The sequence below is a fragment of the Phocoena sinus genome, chromosome 19 (assembly GCF_008692025.1).
Source record: "Phocoena sinus isolate mPhoSin1 chromosome 19, mPhoSin1.pri, whole genome shotgun sequence".
Lineage (NCBI taxonomy): Eukaryota > Metazoa > Chordata > Mammalia > Artiodactyla > Phocoenidae > Phocoena > Phocoena sinus.
In genome coordinates, this window is record NC_045781.1 from 17,480,822 (window position 1) to 17,495,765 (window position 14,944).

The window sequence follows — 14,944 nt, forward strand, 5'->3', positions numbered from 1 at the left end:
GACAGGATGGGATGGATTTGCCTGCTGGCAACTGGTGCCTCAGCCTCTGCCCCCTGAGAAAGCATCAAGTAACATCTTCCGGGGCCTCAGGACCTGCAAGAGACCCCATCAGCTTTCTCTACCCTGTGCCCACTTTCCCAGCCCCGCAGTACTGCCTGGGAGATTGACCCCTCAGCCAGAGGGCAAAGGGCATCAACCTGGCCAGGCCCGCGCTGACCCCACAAGCATGAGGTTGGGGGCAGAAGCCTCCTAGCCCAGCTCCTCCGGGGCCTGCTGCGAGGATGGAGGAGGGTTCAGTGCCACCAGAGTGCCCACCATGGACTAGGTCTGATGTACCCATGTCCCTGTTCAGTCCAGGGACAGCTCTGGTGCCCCACAGGGTGAGTAAAGGGAGAAGCCACAGGAAACATTCCAGGGAGCCCTGCCCTGGCCCTCCCACTTCTCTGGAAAAGGATTCCCAGAATAGAGTCAGGGGAGGTAGGCATGGGCCCCAAGGTATCTTGTGTACCCTGGGGCCCTGCAGAGGGCGGGCTCATCACTCCACCCTCGCCCCACGTTCAACCCCCTGCAGTCCCCTGCCCACCATGCCCAGCAGGGGGGCCAGGGCGCTGATGCAGGAAGCTGGCTGCGCTTCTGGGTGGGCCTCTCCGTAAGAAAGAAGGACACGGAGGCAGGGTAGAAACGACTGTGTATTCCCTGGTTACAAAGCGGGGCTGTGGCGGTCATCAGCGTGTCCGGCGGGTCAGCAGACCAGCAGGGCCTCGTCGTCACTGGCCTCCAACGTTGGGGAGCAGGGTGGCAGGGGGCTCCTGCAGACACCCAGTGGCTCTGGTGGGTGGGGGCCTAGGGTGCTGCCGGCAGTGGGGGCCGGGGGGTGAGGGCCCTGGGCCGAGCAGGACTCCCGAGGCATGTCCACAGGGGCTGGGTTGTCCACCAGAGGGTCCCTGCCGGCCTTTCTGTCCTTGTGCACTGGCCTGGCCTCTGGGTCCCGCAGGCCCGAGGGGGGTGGCACAGAAGGCCCCACCTCCGGTGCGTGGCTAGGGGCGCCGGGGGGCCCCTCCCCGGCTGCCCCTGCGCTGCCTGTGTCTGTTAGGGGTGCCGGGGGGTCTAGGCCAGCCCCCGGTGCCGGCTGGAGGAGCCCATCGCCCAGCACCGTCTGTGAGGTGCGCGCAGCCGTCAGCAGCGGGATCTGTCCGCGCGGTGCCCGCGGCCGGTGAAAGAGCCGGTTCCAGAGGCGGCCGAGGCGGCGGCGGGAGGGCCCGCGGCGGGAGGCGTGCCGGCGCATCTGTCGCCGCATGGCCGTGCGAAGGTTCTGTAGCACCGAGGCCTGGAGGGTGGGGCGGCGGCTGAGGGGGCAGAGGTCAGCACGACCCCCGAGGACCCAGAGACCAACTTGTCCCCTCCCCGGCCATGGCCTTCTATGTTACCCTGTCCAGGCCTCATCTCCCGCCTCCCTCGACCCCTGGACCAGCCTGGCCGCACGCTTTCCGACCTGGCCCCTCGGCCTCCCTGTCTTGGGTGTTTTCCGAGGTCTGGCCGGTGGGGTCTCACGCCCTCTGGCTCACCTGTGACGCACTGTAGACGGGAAAGTCCTCCACAGGTGGAATGAGGCCCTGTGCAATGAGCTGCCCATAGGACGGGGGCGCCTCTCGCCGCACAAACTCAGCCTCCAGGCGTGTCATCTGGGTCTCAAAGGCCCTGAAAGCAAGGGCAGAAGGGCAGCATGGCGGGGCTGTGGGGACCCCCCACTTCCCGCCTCCCACGGGGGCTCCGCAGCAGGACGTGGGACCCCGTCCTTCCATCCGGACATCCCGAGGTGCCCAGACCTGAGAAGCCCCGTGTGGATGAGCCCCAGCTCACAAGCCCACAGCTGTGCGAACAGTGAGCCCAGGGCCTCGCTCCAGAGACAGGAGGAAAGCGAGGCTCTGGCCCCGCCGCCCACCTGTACTCCTGCGTGCGCAGGGAGTAGAGCTTGAAGGCGCAGCCCAGGGCAATGACGAGTAGCAGGCCGCAGACCAGGCTGCCGATGAGCGCAGCGGTGATGACCTTGCGGGGCACGGCCGCCAGGCAGCCGTGCTCGTCGCTGCCGTCCTGGCAGTCCTCCTGGCCGTCACAGCGCCACGTCTCGAAGATGCACAGGTTGGTGCCACAGTGGAAGGTGCCCGGCTGGCAGGAGAAGCAGTTCTTCTCGTCGGCGCCATCAGGGCAGCTTTTCTGATTGTTGCAGCGGTCGGCCGGCGTGTAACAGAGGCCGCTGCCACCCTCACAGGGGTACTGGTCGGGGGGGCAGGCGGGGCAGCCCTGCTCGTCCCGGCCGCTGGCGCAGTGCCACCAGCCGTCGCAGCGCTGCGGCTCCGAGAAGCAGCCCTGCTCGCCCGTGTCGTCCACGTCGCCCTCGCGGCTGCTCCCGCACGGCTGCTCCCACGGAAGGCAATAGCCCTTCACCTGGTAGGTGGCGTTGAAGCCGTGGCCGGCGCTGCGGGCACGGGCGTGGTAGGCCACGGTGAGGCGGCCCTGGGCGGCCTCGAGGCTCACGGGCCGGTGGTTGCTGCGGTAGGAGAGCGTCTGCAGCAGGCGGTCCCCACGCTCGCCCAGGCCCTCGTACACCTGCACGTAGTCGTCGTAGCCCAGCCGCAGTTCCAGCTGCAGCAGCACACGCCGTGGGTCCTGTGTGTCCACCAGCCACGTGCAGTGAAGGTCCGAGGGCCCACGGGCTGCGCCGAACAGGTCTGGGGAGGCGAAGGAGCCATAGAAGCTGCCCAGGCGCCGGCCGCAGGCCAGGTCGGGGCAGCCAGCCTCGTCGGAGCCATCGCCGCAGTCCTGAGTGCCGTCGCAGCGCCGCTCGGCGGGCAGGCAGCGTGTGGAGCGCGCCCCGCTGCAGGGGAAGGTGCCCCCGGGGCACAGGCTGCCCGGCGGCTCGGAGGCAGGCGCCGAGCAATTGCCCTCATCAGAGCCGTCGCCGCACTCGTCCACGGTGTTGCACTGCCACGGGCCCGGCAAGCACTTGCCGTTGTCACAGCGGAACTCGTCAGCCTGGCAGGAAACCTGGCCCAGCTTCCCTGTGGGGTGAAGTGCGTAGCAGACACAGTCGGGGGCAAGCAGAGCTGCCCTCCAGCCTGGGGCCAGCAGCCGGCGTGTGGTGCCCCCATCCCAGCAGCGCCTCTGCAGGGTCCAGGGAGAGGCAGGATCCCGGGAGAAGGGCCCTGGACTCTCCATGGCCAACTGAGGGGCAGAGACCCTCCAAATGCCAGGGCAGGCCCAGGTCCTGACCCGAGCTGGGGGTAAGGGGTGAGCTCCCCACTCTGGCCAAGTCTATGAAGTGGGGTCAGTGACCTCGAGGGGCTCCAAGCCACCCTGAGGCAGCAACATGACCAGTCTCCGTCCCAACACTGGGCTCCAACTGACAGGTCTGCTGGGGGAGACCCTGCAGGGAGTGGGTCGATGGAGGGTGCCGCCCTGGCCCCCCAGGAGCCCATGTGCACACACTGAGGTGCCCCGCCCACCCTACCACCGGCATCACCTCGGATGTATGAGAGACGGAAGCCCTGGGCCTGGCCAGAACTGGAGGCGTCCGAGTGGAAGAAGATCCAAACGTGGTCCCGGGCAGAGATGAAGGCAGGCGGGATGGCGGAGCCGCAGAGCCGGAAGGCCTCCTGGCGGGGCGGGGCCGCTGGGCCCAGCATGAGCCAGTCCAGGGAGCACTGGTGGGATTCCTCCACGTCAAAGTTGCGGAAGCTGCGGGGGGCGGAGAGGGCCGCCGACATGGGTGGGTGGCCAGGGGCCAGCAGGGAACGGTCATGCCTGAGCTCATGGCAAGGATGGTCAGCCCCACTGTCCCTCCTCTCCTCCGCTCCCGGCTGCTCAGTGGGCCCTCCAGGGGTCTGAAGGTGGCTCCGTGAAGAATCAGAACAGTGTGGACAGCCTGGGTCACGTCAGCCCCAAGTGCAGCCTCTCCACCCTCGGTCAGCACACACACACACACGCACATGCACACGCACACACACACACACACGCACACACACACACGGCACCCCAACCCAAGGCCGAAGTGGAGTGGGAGGCAGGAGCCCCATCGTAGGCAATTCCCTCCACTTACACTCTCCCCTGAAGGACAAGGCCCAAGGGTTCAGATCCCCACCATGCTGGCTCTGCTGGGACAGACCCTGCACAGATCCCAGGCTTGTACACTGAGGGGACCCGTGCGCACCGGGCTGGCCTAGGCTGGGGCTGGGGCACAGCTCAGCACCTGGGGAGAAACACTGGCCCTGGACCCCCTGGCCCAGGCTGTGGGATAAACAGCGCCATGGAGTTCTCTAGAGGGGGCCAGGAAGGGTGGAGTCTTTGAAGAGACTCCCAGAGGCCACAGGGAAACGGGCACAGACCCTGACGGTGCCCATCACATCCCTGTGCCTCGGAGCGACTGGGGGCTTCCGGGCTTTGCATTTAGGAGAGTAACTCCCCACGATCTCCCCAGTCCAAGGGTCCAGCCTCAATTCCGCCATCTGATCACCTCATCCCGTTTCCCTCTGCATGTCCCCGCAGCTCAAGCGCCTGGGCTCCTGCCTGGTCCCCGTTCCTGCCGAGACCACCCCAAGGCCCCTGGGGAAAACGTGCTCTGGGCTCAGTGCCAGCCTGGCCTCAAGCCACCCCTGCAGGACAGACGGGACACCTCTGCCACCTCACAGTCCCAGGGCTCCCCTCCCTGGCAGGCCTGAGGTGACGGACAGCCCCACAAGCCCATGAGAGAGGCTCAGGGCAGGACGAGGCCCAGGTCTGGGCAGCCAGCACCAGAGGCCCACAGTCACGCTCACATGCACCCACATGCATACAACTCATACACGTGCACATGTAGACTCACACACATACTTGCACACGTACACATCTGCTCACTCGTGCCCACCACACGTGCTCACACATGCACACACACCTGTCCTTTATACCTGCTCAGGTGGGGCTCACGCACATACACAAGCACACGTGAGTGCTCACACGTGTGCACACGCGTCTGGTCACTGGCTTGCCACATGCACACTCACGTTCAGTGTGTGTAGGCCCACATCGGTTCCCTCTGGCACCCCCGGGGCCCCCATACCTGATGGTGATCATGTCCCCACGGTCACCCTGGATGTACCAGCTGCAGTTGGTACCCGGTGGGTAGTTGAGGGGCCAGGCTGGGCTGTAGATGACACCGCGTCGTTCCGTGTGCTGCTCCAGCTTCCCGCTGCAGGCGGCTGTCAGGAGAGGAGGCTGAGAGGTGCTAGCCTCACCTTTGGGTGGGAGGGGGTAGTGAGGGAGGGCGACACTTGAGCCCCCCATGGCTTGAGCACAGGCCTTCCCCGGGGTGAGATCAAGGCCAGCCAAGGTGATCACGGCCAAGAGGAAGGCCACAACTGGAGACTTCATGGAAGTGGTGTGTATGGCGTGGGCCAAGGAGGGCCCACCTTATGCCCCAGAGCCTAGGTCTTATCCCTCATCCCCGGCAGGGCTGGGAGCGAGCCCACCAACTCCCCTTGGTGCCTCAGTGGAGAATCTTGCAGCCCTAGGCAGAGGCAGACCCACTGTGTTTCCCTGCCTGTTCCCCTCCTCCCGCCCCGGGGCTGACTACAGGCCTCAGCCCGGGAGGGAAGGGGCTGTGCTCACCCAACACATATTTACTGAAGACCTACTATATGGCAAGCACAAGCGGTAGGCATGCTCGTAAGACAGGCAAAAGCCTGGCTCTGTGGAGCTCACAGGCTGGGGAAGGAGCAGACAGGCTCTGCAGATACCCTCGGTAAAGTGAAGATTATAAAACAGGCCTGAAAGGAGGACCCGATGTCCCAAGGTGGCTGGAAGTGCAGGCTGGGTCTGATGGCACCTTGTGTGGCATCTGGGTTCTATCCTGAGCATAAGTGGGAAGCCACCGGGGTGGATGTTGTAACCAGATGAGGAAACCGAGGCTCAGAGAGGGTAAGTGAGCTGCCCATGGCCACACAGCAGGTAAGTCAGGGCCCACCCTGGTCCTCTAACGGGCTCGGCCTCTCACTGCCAGCCTCGAGCCGACGCACTGATGAAGTGTCTACCGCACACTGTGTCAGGGACGAGCTCAGGGCATCACGCCAGCCAGCACGGGTAACGAGTGCCTCTGTGCCCTGCCCCACCGGCCTCACTTTACCCACATCATTACACGTGCCCTCTGCTTCCCAGCTGAGCCCACCCAGCCTAAAGGCGGCAAACCCTGCCCTGGTGTGCCCTGGCCTTCCCAGGACCCGGAAGGCCCTGCACTTGGCTGCGCCCACCCCTCACAGCCCCTCAGTCATACTTCTTCATCTGATCTTCATGACAGTCGGCAGCACAGGTGGGGCCCGTTATACAGATGGAGAAACTGAGGCTGGGGGAGACAAATGATGACGCTTTTCCCGAGCCCAGCAATACCACCTCCTCTCTCCCACTGCCTGGTCCCTTCCACCGTTGCCCTGGAAGTAGGGTCTCTCTGCTAGCTCTCAACAAGACTCTGAAACCCCAAAGGGCTCAGGTACAGAAGGGAGAGTGAAAGCCCTCCAGACACCTCCCACAATCTTAGGAGGGTACGCGCGGAGGTCCGGGTGATCCAACACTGTGACTAGCAGGGAGTTAGCCCCCGGCAATGGCTCACAGGAGCATCAGGGGACTAGAAGAGAAACACCCACCCTGACCCTAAAGCGAGGCTGACCACGCTCAGGTCACCGTCAGAGCGACAGCCGTGGGTCGGCGAGGTACGAGCCAGGGTTCTCCGCTTGGCACTCAGTGTGGCCTGGGAGGCCAGCCTCCCTGGGCCTCAGATTTCTCACAGCCCAGGAGGGTAAGGACTAAACAAACGGAGGGGCGGCCAGGGGCCTGAGCAACATGTTCCCTCTGACGGGTGAGGCCGCCGGCTTTATGGGCCTCACAGAGATGCTGGGTGCTGACCTGGGGACACCCTGGGAGGTGTGAGGTTATGACACCCAGAAGAGGCTTCTCCTCTTACAGGGTGCTGGGTGGGAGGTTCCCAGGCAGGGCTGGGAGCACATCTTCCCCCCACAGGGAGTCTCTAAAGCAGAGGTTACCCCTGGAGTTGGAGGCTCCACCAGCCAGTGTGGGAGTCACCCCCTGTCCCCTCCGCCCCCAGGACCAGGCCTGAGGCAAAGCGATACCTACCCTGGCCCAGACGCTTCCCCTATGGGATGCAGCACTCACGGAGGCCAGGTTTCCCACACTGGCCAGGGAAAGCCAGGCCCGCAAGGACCTGTGTCTGGCCCTTCTTTCACGAGTAGGGAAGCCTGTCTCTCCAACCACCAGCCTAGTCAGGAGCAGATGACTGGACAGCTGCCAGCCCAGCTCTGCCCCTCAGCAAAGCCCCTGACAACACATCCCCCAAACAGCCTCACCCCTGAGTGCGCCCTGGCTGCCCCAGAAATTCCCACGTCGGGGGCAGCAGTGTCACTCAGTCACTGTTTATTCTTCTCCAAAGGGGGCCACGGAGGCCATGATTTCTGCAGCCGTCGGCCTGGCCCATGCAAAGTGACCATGGGGCAGGAGGGAGGCCAGAGTCCGTGCAGGGCCCCAGAATGGACGCTGCCTGGCCATGGGCCTGGAGGGCATCCTCAGGTCAGACCACCGGCCCCAGGCTTTCTAGTTTCTGTGACGGCAGGCCTCACCCGCATTCCACCACCACCCCAGGACCCAAGCACAGGCAGGGGAAAGAGCCTCGTGAATCCAGTCCTGGGGGCCACACTGCCAGATACACGGCTGCACCCTAGGCCCCAGCTTGTCCGTCCGTGAAATGGAGTCCGTGGGTGCTGCTTGTCTCAGGGTGGCTGGGAGATCTGGGGAAGCGGCAGTCTCTAGGCAGACATGCGTGCGCTGGGTTGAGTAGGGGGGATGCCCATGGGAGGTGAGGGTAGTGATGGGGTGTGTGATGATGGGCGGGCAGCAAGGGGAGCTGGGAGATACCGATGCAGGGTGGAGGGCCTTGGCGGGTGTTTAGGGGCAGTCAGAGAGGTCTGTCTGAGCTTAACTGGAGGTGACCTATGTTCACTCGGGCAGAAGGTTGCTCGGCCCTCGGGTTGAGGTGGCCCGCTCAAGGGGGCAAGGGATGACTGAGCACTGTTAGACCAGTGTCCTTCTTTCCTGGTCCAGAGAGACGTCAAATACTCCTGAGAGGGTACAAGCAAGGCCTGAGGACGCGCAGCGTACAGATCTGGTTTCCAGAGGCCATCGTCACTTCGGACACCCTGCTGGTGTAACCAATGACAGGGAGCTGGGAGCCCCACCAAAGCACTTGGGCGCAGCTGCCAGGTGAGGGGAGAACAGCCTGAAGACCCTGCCCAGGCTCACCACCCCGCCGGGTCACAGTGGCCACAAGGCGGAGCCCAGAGTCTGGGGTGCGGGAGGTGGGTGGCCTGACCCAGTTAGTGCCTGACAACCTGGGGCAGGACGGGGTCGGAGAGGCAAAAACCTGTGAGGTTCCCGGGCAGCCCAGCTGGGCCCTGCGGCGGGGTCTGAGCCCAGCGAGGGCTGGGAAAGGGCAGGCCAGACAGTGATGATCTGGCCTCCTCACAGAAGGAATCGCAGGGAAAGCCTGAAAACTGCAGCGGCATGAAGCTTTGGGTGGAGGGAAGCACCTCTGGCGGCACGAACCGGTCTCCACTTCCCTCAGCAATGCTAGAGGGTCAGCGATGGGCTCCAGGACAGTCCCAGCCCCAGACCACCACCTGGGGCCACACAGGACACCGGGGGGCGCCACGCACAGGCAAGCTGGACCCTGCTGGCGGCCACACACGAGGGTGGACCTGGATGGCTGTCTTTCCCGGCTCTAGGCGTGGACCTTGTCCCTGGAGCATTTCTTTTCTAAACGTCTAGCCTCGTGCCCACCCGCTACACCAGCAGGAGGGCCGGCCTGGGTTCACATTTATAAGACCTGACGCCCTCACGTGCCCTTTCCCCATGCCCACTCTCTACCATAGCCACAGACACCTGACCCAGGTGAGGTCAGTCAGTCTTCTCCTGGAAGTTGGGGTGGAGAGACTGGGTGGTCAGCTGTGGGGGCCAGGACGCCAGGCAGGGCCGAGGCTGGCTCAGTGCTGGGCCAGCAGAGTCAGCAGAGGAGACCAGGCTGCCGGAAGCAGGAGCTGGTGGGCGGGGAGAAGGGGGCTGAGGGTGCGTCTCAGAGACGGGCCCGTGAGAGCAGCTTCTGTGGACCCTGAGCCTCCCCCTCCCAGGGACCGCAGCCAGCAGAGAGCCCTCTCCCTGAGCCGGCCTCAGTGGGTTTCTGCTGCAAGCCGGGCCCTGAGCAGAACTAGAAATCCCGGGTACCTCCTGCCCCACGATGCAGCCCAGCACACAGCGAACAAGTCCGCGGCCCCCAGACTCCAGCTCCCAAGGCCCTTCAGCTGTCTCACAGCGGGACCAAGGGCCACAGGGGCCTGGGCCTATGCATTCGCCAACCCCTGGCAGCCCCCTCAGCAAAGGACAAATGCTCCTGATGGCCTCAGCCTCCCTGCCGCTCCTGGCAGCCTCTGCTGTGCTCGACACGAGGCCCAAGCACAAAGACGGCTAGTGGATGGACGGACCCACGCGGACAGGCAGGAGGCAGCCGTGGACTTCTAACCGTGTTTTCTTAGACTCCATATGTCTATCTGGCATCCACTAACCACAGGGCCAAACTATCAGCCAAAGTGTTTACCTCGCTCCTGCAAACCAGTTTGCCTGAAACTGGTCTTCCCTGGGCAGACTGGCTGATCCGAGGCTGAATCTCCTCACTGCCTTCTTATCTAACTCACACACCAAGCCAATATTTCATCCCAGGGTCAGGTACCAGGCACCGAGAGACCACCCCCATAGCCCAGAGCCCTCGGGAATTATTCAAATTAGCCAGTCCTAAGCTAGTCCCCTGCCCTGCCCTGCCCTGCCTTTCCCGCTGAAACACCAATCAAGCCTCTGGCCTAGGCCTTCCCCTCACTCCTATGTCTGCCTTGACCAAACCTGGTATTTCCCCTGTGACCCTATGTGGCATGGCATGTGCTCTCCTCACAAGACACATAAAGTAATAAATCTCTCCATCAATGGCTTTGGTCTCTCGGTGTTGTCACTCAGCCATATCTTTATCAACTAAATCCCAAGTATAATTTTAAGGCAGGCAGGCATCTCATGGCACCCCATGGCCCTCTGGGAACCCTACAGCCTACAGGAAGCACAACCCGTCGATTGTGTCGGCTGTGACAGTTTCCTAGCGGTATTAGGCCACCATGTGCCAACGCTGTGCTGAGCACCTTACCTCATTTGCCCATTTAACCCTAATAAGCAGGCTTTGGGGTAGGGCCTGTTATTGCACCCATTTTACAGAACAGGAAACTGAGACTCAGAGAGGTGTAAGTTTGCCCAATGCCAAACAGCTCCTTTGTGATGCAGAAAAGATTCCCAGGGATTGAGGTAGAAAAAGGCCAGGTGACCTCAGGGGTGGAGCCAGGATCCTGAAGGCTGGTACTCAGAGGTCACTAAGCCAGGAGGGCAGGGAGGAAGGGAGGAAGGGGAGAAGCATCTTACTCACCTAAGGCAGGAACGGCGCTGCTGAGCCGCCCGGTGAGAACAATGTTCACTGCGGGAGACACAGAGAGAGTTCAGTGGATTGGGGGAGGTGGGTGGCTCTTGGGGCTCAAGCACCTGGGGCACAGGTCAGCACAGCCCAAACTCCAGGCTGGTTCTCTTCATCTCGCAGGGTAAGGCCCAGAGTGCTGCCACAGAGACTTGTGCTCCCACCCCAGTCCTGCTGGGATGGGCAGAAGCGAGAACGTCGGGGAACTCAGAACCCACCTGAACACCCACAGCGGAAGAGAGCAGGGTGCAAGCCTGACTGCACCAGACAGCTCCTGCCACTCGCCACACTTGGGAATTCTAAGTTACTTGGGAGGGGGTGTGTTTCTGTTTCCTCTCAGGCTTGGGAACCATGGGCCTGGACCATCCTTCAGAGAGAGGCCCTTGCTCAACCTGGGCAGGGGCCCTGCTTGTCAAGGGCGCTCCTACCACCCTGTAGGGCTTCCTCCCTCTGAGGGGCCTCTCCAGCCAGGGAGGGAGGGAAACAGTTCTGATTACACCCATTTTACAGGCACTCACAGCTAACAGGGTTCAAGGTCCTCCTCACTGTGCCATGCTGACCTTGAGAAGAGAGGCAAAGAATTTGCCTGCCACCTACCCCTTCAAGTACCCACCACCATGGGATTTGCCCTTTGCTTTCATCTACTGCTTTCCCTCAGGGGTGATGGGAACGGAAGATATGGGCAAACTCAACTTCCAGGGGTTCGGGGTGCCTCCTTCCACAACATCAAGGATGTCAAGGGAAGCAGAGAGCATCTCTGCAGGGGTCAGCCCCCATCTGGTGAGGAAGCAGGGCCAGCTGCCCCCTAGCAGGACACCCAGGCTCTGCTGGGCAGAGCCTATGCCCCATCTGGGCAGGGAGGGCCTTGGGAAGGCCGGAGGGTCTGCCCCTTGCCTTGCTCCCCGGGGAAGCCCAGCACCCAGCAGCACGTGACCACTGTCAGATTGGAGAGTGGGCACTCTGGGGGCCGTGGCCTTTACTGAGACCCGCTCACACAGCTAAGGCAGGGGCCTTCCCCCAGCTCCTGGGTTCTTGGGGGTAGAGGAGGGTGCCACCTAAAATGAACAGGCTTCTTTTTTACTGTCATTTCACTGGCTTCAACCAACCTATTGGGGTTACAGAGCCTTCACTAATGACACCATAGGGTGTCCCCTAATGACCCGGGACTTAGATAATGGCCTCCCTCCTTCATCATGGTAAATAAAGGAGCCATGTGGCTTGAGGATTTAACTCCTTCCTTCCCCGCTCCCCCACACAAGGCCCTGGAAAGGTGGACAGAAAAACTCTGGTAGGGCTGGAGGGGTGCCAGGCCTGGATGGGTCCCTCAGCCCTCCCCAGACACACCACCTGGGCTGATGAAGCCTGCACCGCTGGGTCTGTGAAGCCACAAAGGGAAAACAGGAGTCATTCTAGCAGCTGCCTCCTGCCCGGCATCCTGATCCCGGCTCCGGCTAGCTCCCGCCCCCAACCCACTCTGGGCAGGAAATAGTTCCTTGTTGAGGGGGCCTCCGGCCCCGGCCCGGCTGGCTTCGCCTTTGTCCGCAGCTCCGGAGGCCCCCGACCCCCCATCGCCACCAGGCTAAGCACGGGCAGAAAGCCACTGCCTGCCAACCCCAGACGCCTGCACAGCGGGCCGCCCTGCGCACCGCTCACCCGGGCTCCCGGACGCTCTTCCGAGCCGGGCGGGAGCCGGGGCTCCGCGGCCGGAGGCGCCCTCCCAGGCCTACGACCCCAGCAGGCCGGGGTCCTGGGAGCCGCAGTCTCCGCGGCCTCCGGCGGGAGCTCTCGCAGTGCCCGCTCCGGGAACTCCAGCCGCAACCGGGGAAGAGGGGCGCCCCGGGTGCGACCAGGGAGAGGTGTGGAGCTACAGAGGCAGGGGACAAACCCCGGCGTGCCCGCGCGGCCCACTCACCCAGGCAGACGACGGCGAGCTGCGCCCGGGCGCCCGGCGCCGCATCCGGCCCCGCGGCTGCCCGCTTCTCCATGCCGGGGCCGGGCGGCCGCCCGTGGACGCCGCCTCCTGACCCGCGCCTGCGGCTTCGGCTCGGGCTCGGGCTCGGGCTCCCGCGGCGGCTGCGGCCCGGGTGCGGGCGGCGGCTCCGGCGGCGACTTTGTGAGGCGGCGGTGCAGGCCCGCAGCGCGTGCGGGGCCACATCGGCCGCGGCGTCACGGGCCCCGCGGGGGCTCAGCGGCGGCCGCCAGGGAGGACCCCTGCCCGCCGCTGCCCCCGCGCCCCGGGAGCCGCCCCGCGGCCGGCCTGTGCCCGGGGGCCCCCGGCGTGCCCATGCCCCGCGGCGCGCAGCCCGCCCGGCCCTGGCGCCCCCTGGCCACCCTGCGCTGCTCCCAGCCCGCCCGGCCGGTGCCGCCGGTGGAGCGTCAGCGGGTCTGTGGGTCCTGCCGCCCGGCCCCTCGCCCGCCTGAGCCCGGAGGCCGCGCCGCGCCAGCCACGTGACGCGCCCGCCGAGCCGCAGTGGCGCTGGCAGGACGGTTGCTGGCTGCTGGGGCGGGCCGGGGGTTGCGCGCCCCGCCTCGGGTGCTGGACAGCTCCGCGCAGGCGGCCCCCGGCCAGTGCGTGCCCTCCGGCCCCTGAGTCTGGCTCTCCAAGCCGCCCTCCTCGCCGCCCAAGATTCGATCCCTCCCGGAGCCGGCTGTGATGGGAGGGGAGGGAAGGGATAATGGGTAGAGGGTGGCAGAGAAAGGGGCTAGCGGGGCTGATTAGGGGCTGAGGGAAGGACGGCGCGTGGTGGCGCAGGACTAAGAAGGCCTGTCTTCCGCGTGAGGTTCTTGCCACTCCGACCTGCGCCCCTCATTTGCTACAACCCAAGTAGCCCTGCCACATCCCTGAGATGAATCGCTCTGCGCAGAGCGAGGCCTGTGAGGGACATTGGTGACCACTCTAAGAGGCCCTGAGCCCACCCAGTCATCCCGACAAGCGCTGGGAAATGGAGAGGAGGCCTGTTTTCCAGGCTTGGGGCCCCGTCTGGGTGAGTTCTGGGCCCAGTAGAAGCAGAAACCGGGGAAACGGTTTGAGGAGGCCATATAGGATTAAGCAGGGCCAACCCTCCTTCCGAGACTGATGTGAAACCAGAGGTCCCCAAAGGTTCCCTCCCTGGCGTGGGAGGCTTGACATAGCCTGTCCCGCCTGCCCTGATGGAGGCTCAGGACCCCTCTCCCCCTTGATTTCCTCTGTCTAGGAAAGAAGGTAGAGAGACACTGATGTTATATTAGTGAACACTGTAGACAGGGTAACTCAACTAACTCATTTTCACTGTGCAGGTCAACTGGATTTTTTTTTTTTTTTTTTTTTTTTTTAAGAATCTTACAACAGTTTATTTCGGTTTTCCTTCCCATTCCCAACTGGATTTTAATTTTTTAAAATTTGGGGGGGAAAAAACTACTTTTAGGTTTTTTCTCTTTCCTTGTTCTCTCTCTTCTAATTCTTCTGGTGATTTTTCCAAAGCAGACTTCTTCTTGGGAGATGTATTAAAGGGTTTAAAAATCAAATAATGGGATAAATGACTCATTTATGGTAAAGAGCATTAGCCTGCTGTAATTTGGTTTCAGAATTTCCTCAGGCTGCTGACTGCCCTGCAATGGGCGTTTATGCTCAGCAAAAATGTTCAGCAGAAGTTGGGACACTGACAGTGAAGGTCTGCAGTTTTGTTTCCATTTGAAGATGCTTTCTACTTCAGTGTATGTTTTGCAAGCTCTATAAGGAATCCAGGGTTGAGGCCAATGCCCTGGGAGTCCTAGTGGAGCCTGCAGCAAAAAGAAAAATGTGAACCCCTATATACACTTACCAAACTATCAGATATCAAATATCTTGAACCAAGCGGGAAAACGTGGCTATACATAAAACTCCAAGTTCCCCAATCTGCGCACACCCTGCTGTCGACCCTTATAATCCCGCACAGCAGGGGTATGGCAGCTCAGGAACCTCAGGCCGGTTGGAAACAACTCTTCCCACTGCACAGTAGAACAGGATCATAAAACAACAACAACCTAACTTTATTGAAACTTTTGCAAATTTGTTCAGCATGAATTTGTTTTGCATTTAGATGTTTTAAAATATGATTTATCTTGGTTACTGGGGTTTTTTGGGCACAAACTTAGTCCCCCTGCCCATATTGAGACCTTAGCTATCTGATACCCCTTTCCGGTTTTGTCTCACAGTGGTCTAGCGCCCTCTAGAGGCTGCCGCCCCAGGCAGGGGCCTCTCTGGAGGTCCCCAGTGTAACCCTGGCTCAGTCCTCTCCCCCAACACTTCTCACTACTTCTGGAGCAGCTCCTGGAAGCCTAATCTCTGCGGTAGGACTCGACACCCTGGCTGCAGTCACTGGGTCCCCCTCAACT

The 14,944-nt window shown here is 62.6% G+C and overlaps 1 protein-coding gene across 2 annotated transcripts; it reads right to left on the minus strand.

The window, feature by feature from the left end:
- Positions 1 to 685: 685 nt before the first annotated feature.
- LRP3 (LDL receptor related protein 3) lies at positions 686 to 12,645 on the minus strand. Of its 2 annotated transcripts, none has more exons than XM_032611816.1 (7): positions 12,504 to 12,645; positions 10,547 to 10,594; positions 5,093 to 5,231; positions 3,521 to 3,735; positions 1,943 to 3,059; positions 1,566 to 1,698; positions 686 to 1,327 (listed from the first exon to the last, which is right to left on the minus strand). In XM_032611816.1, exons 1-7 carry the CDS (start codon positions 12,574 to 12,576, stop codon positions 743 to 745), a joined length of 2,310 nt encoding a protein of 769 aa, XP_032467707.1. In that variant the 5' UTR covers positions 12,577 to 12,645; the 3' UTR covers positions 686 to 742. The 2 variants fall into 2 exon arrangements, with proteins under 2 accessions (XP_032467707.1, XP_032467706.1); XM_032611815.1 differs by having other exon boundaries at positions 5,093 to 5,267.
- Between the last annotated feature and the right edge of the window lie 2,299 nt (positions 12,646 to 14,944).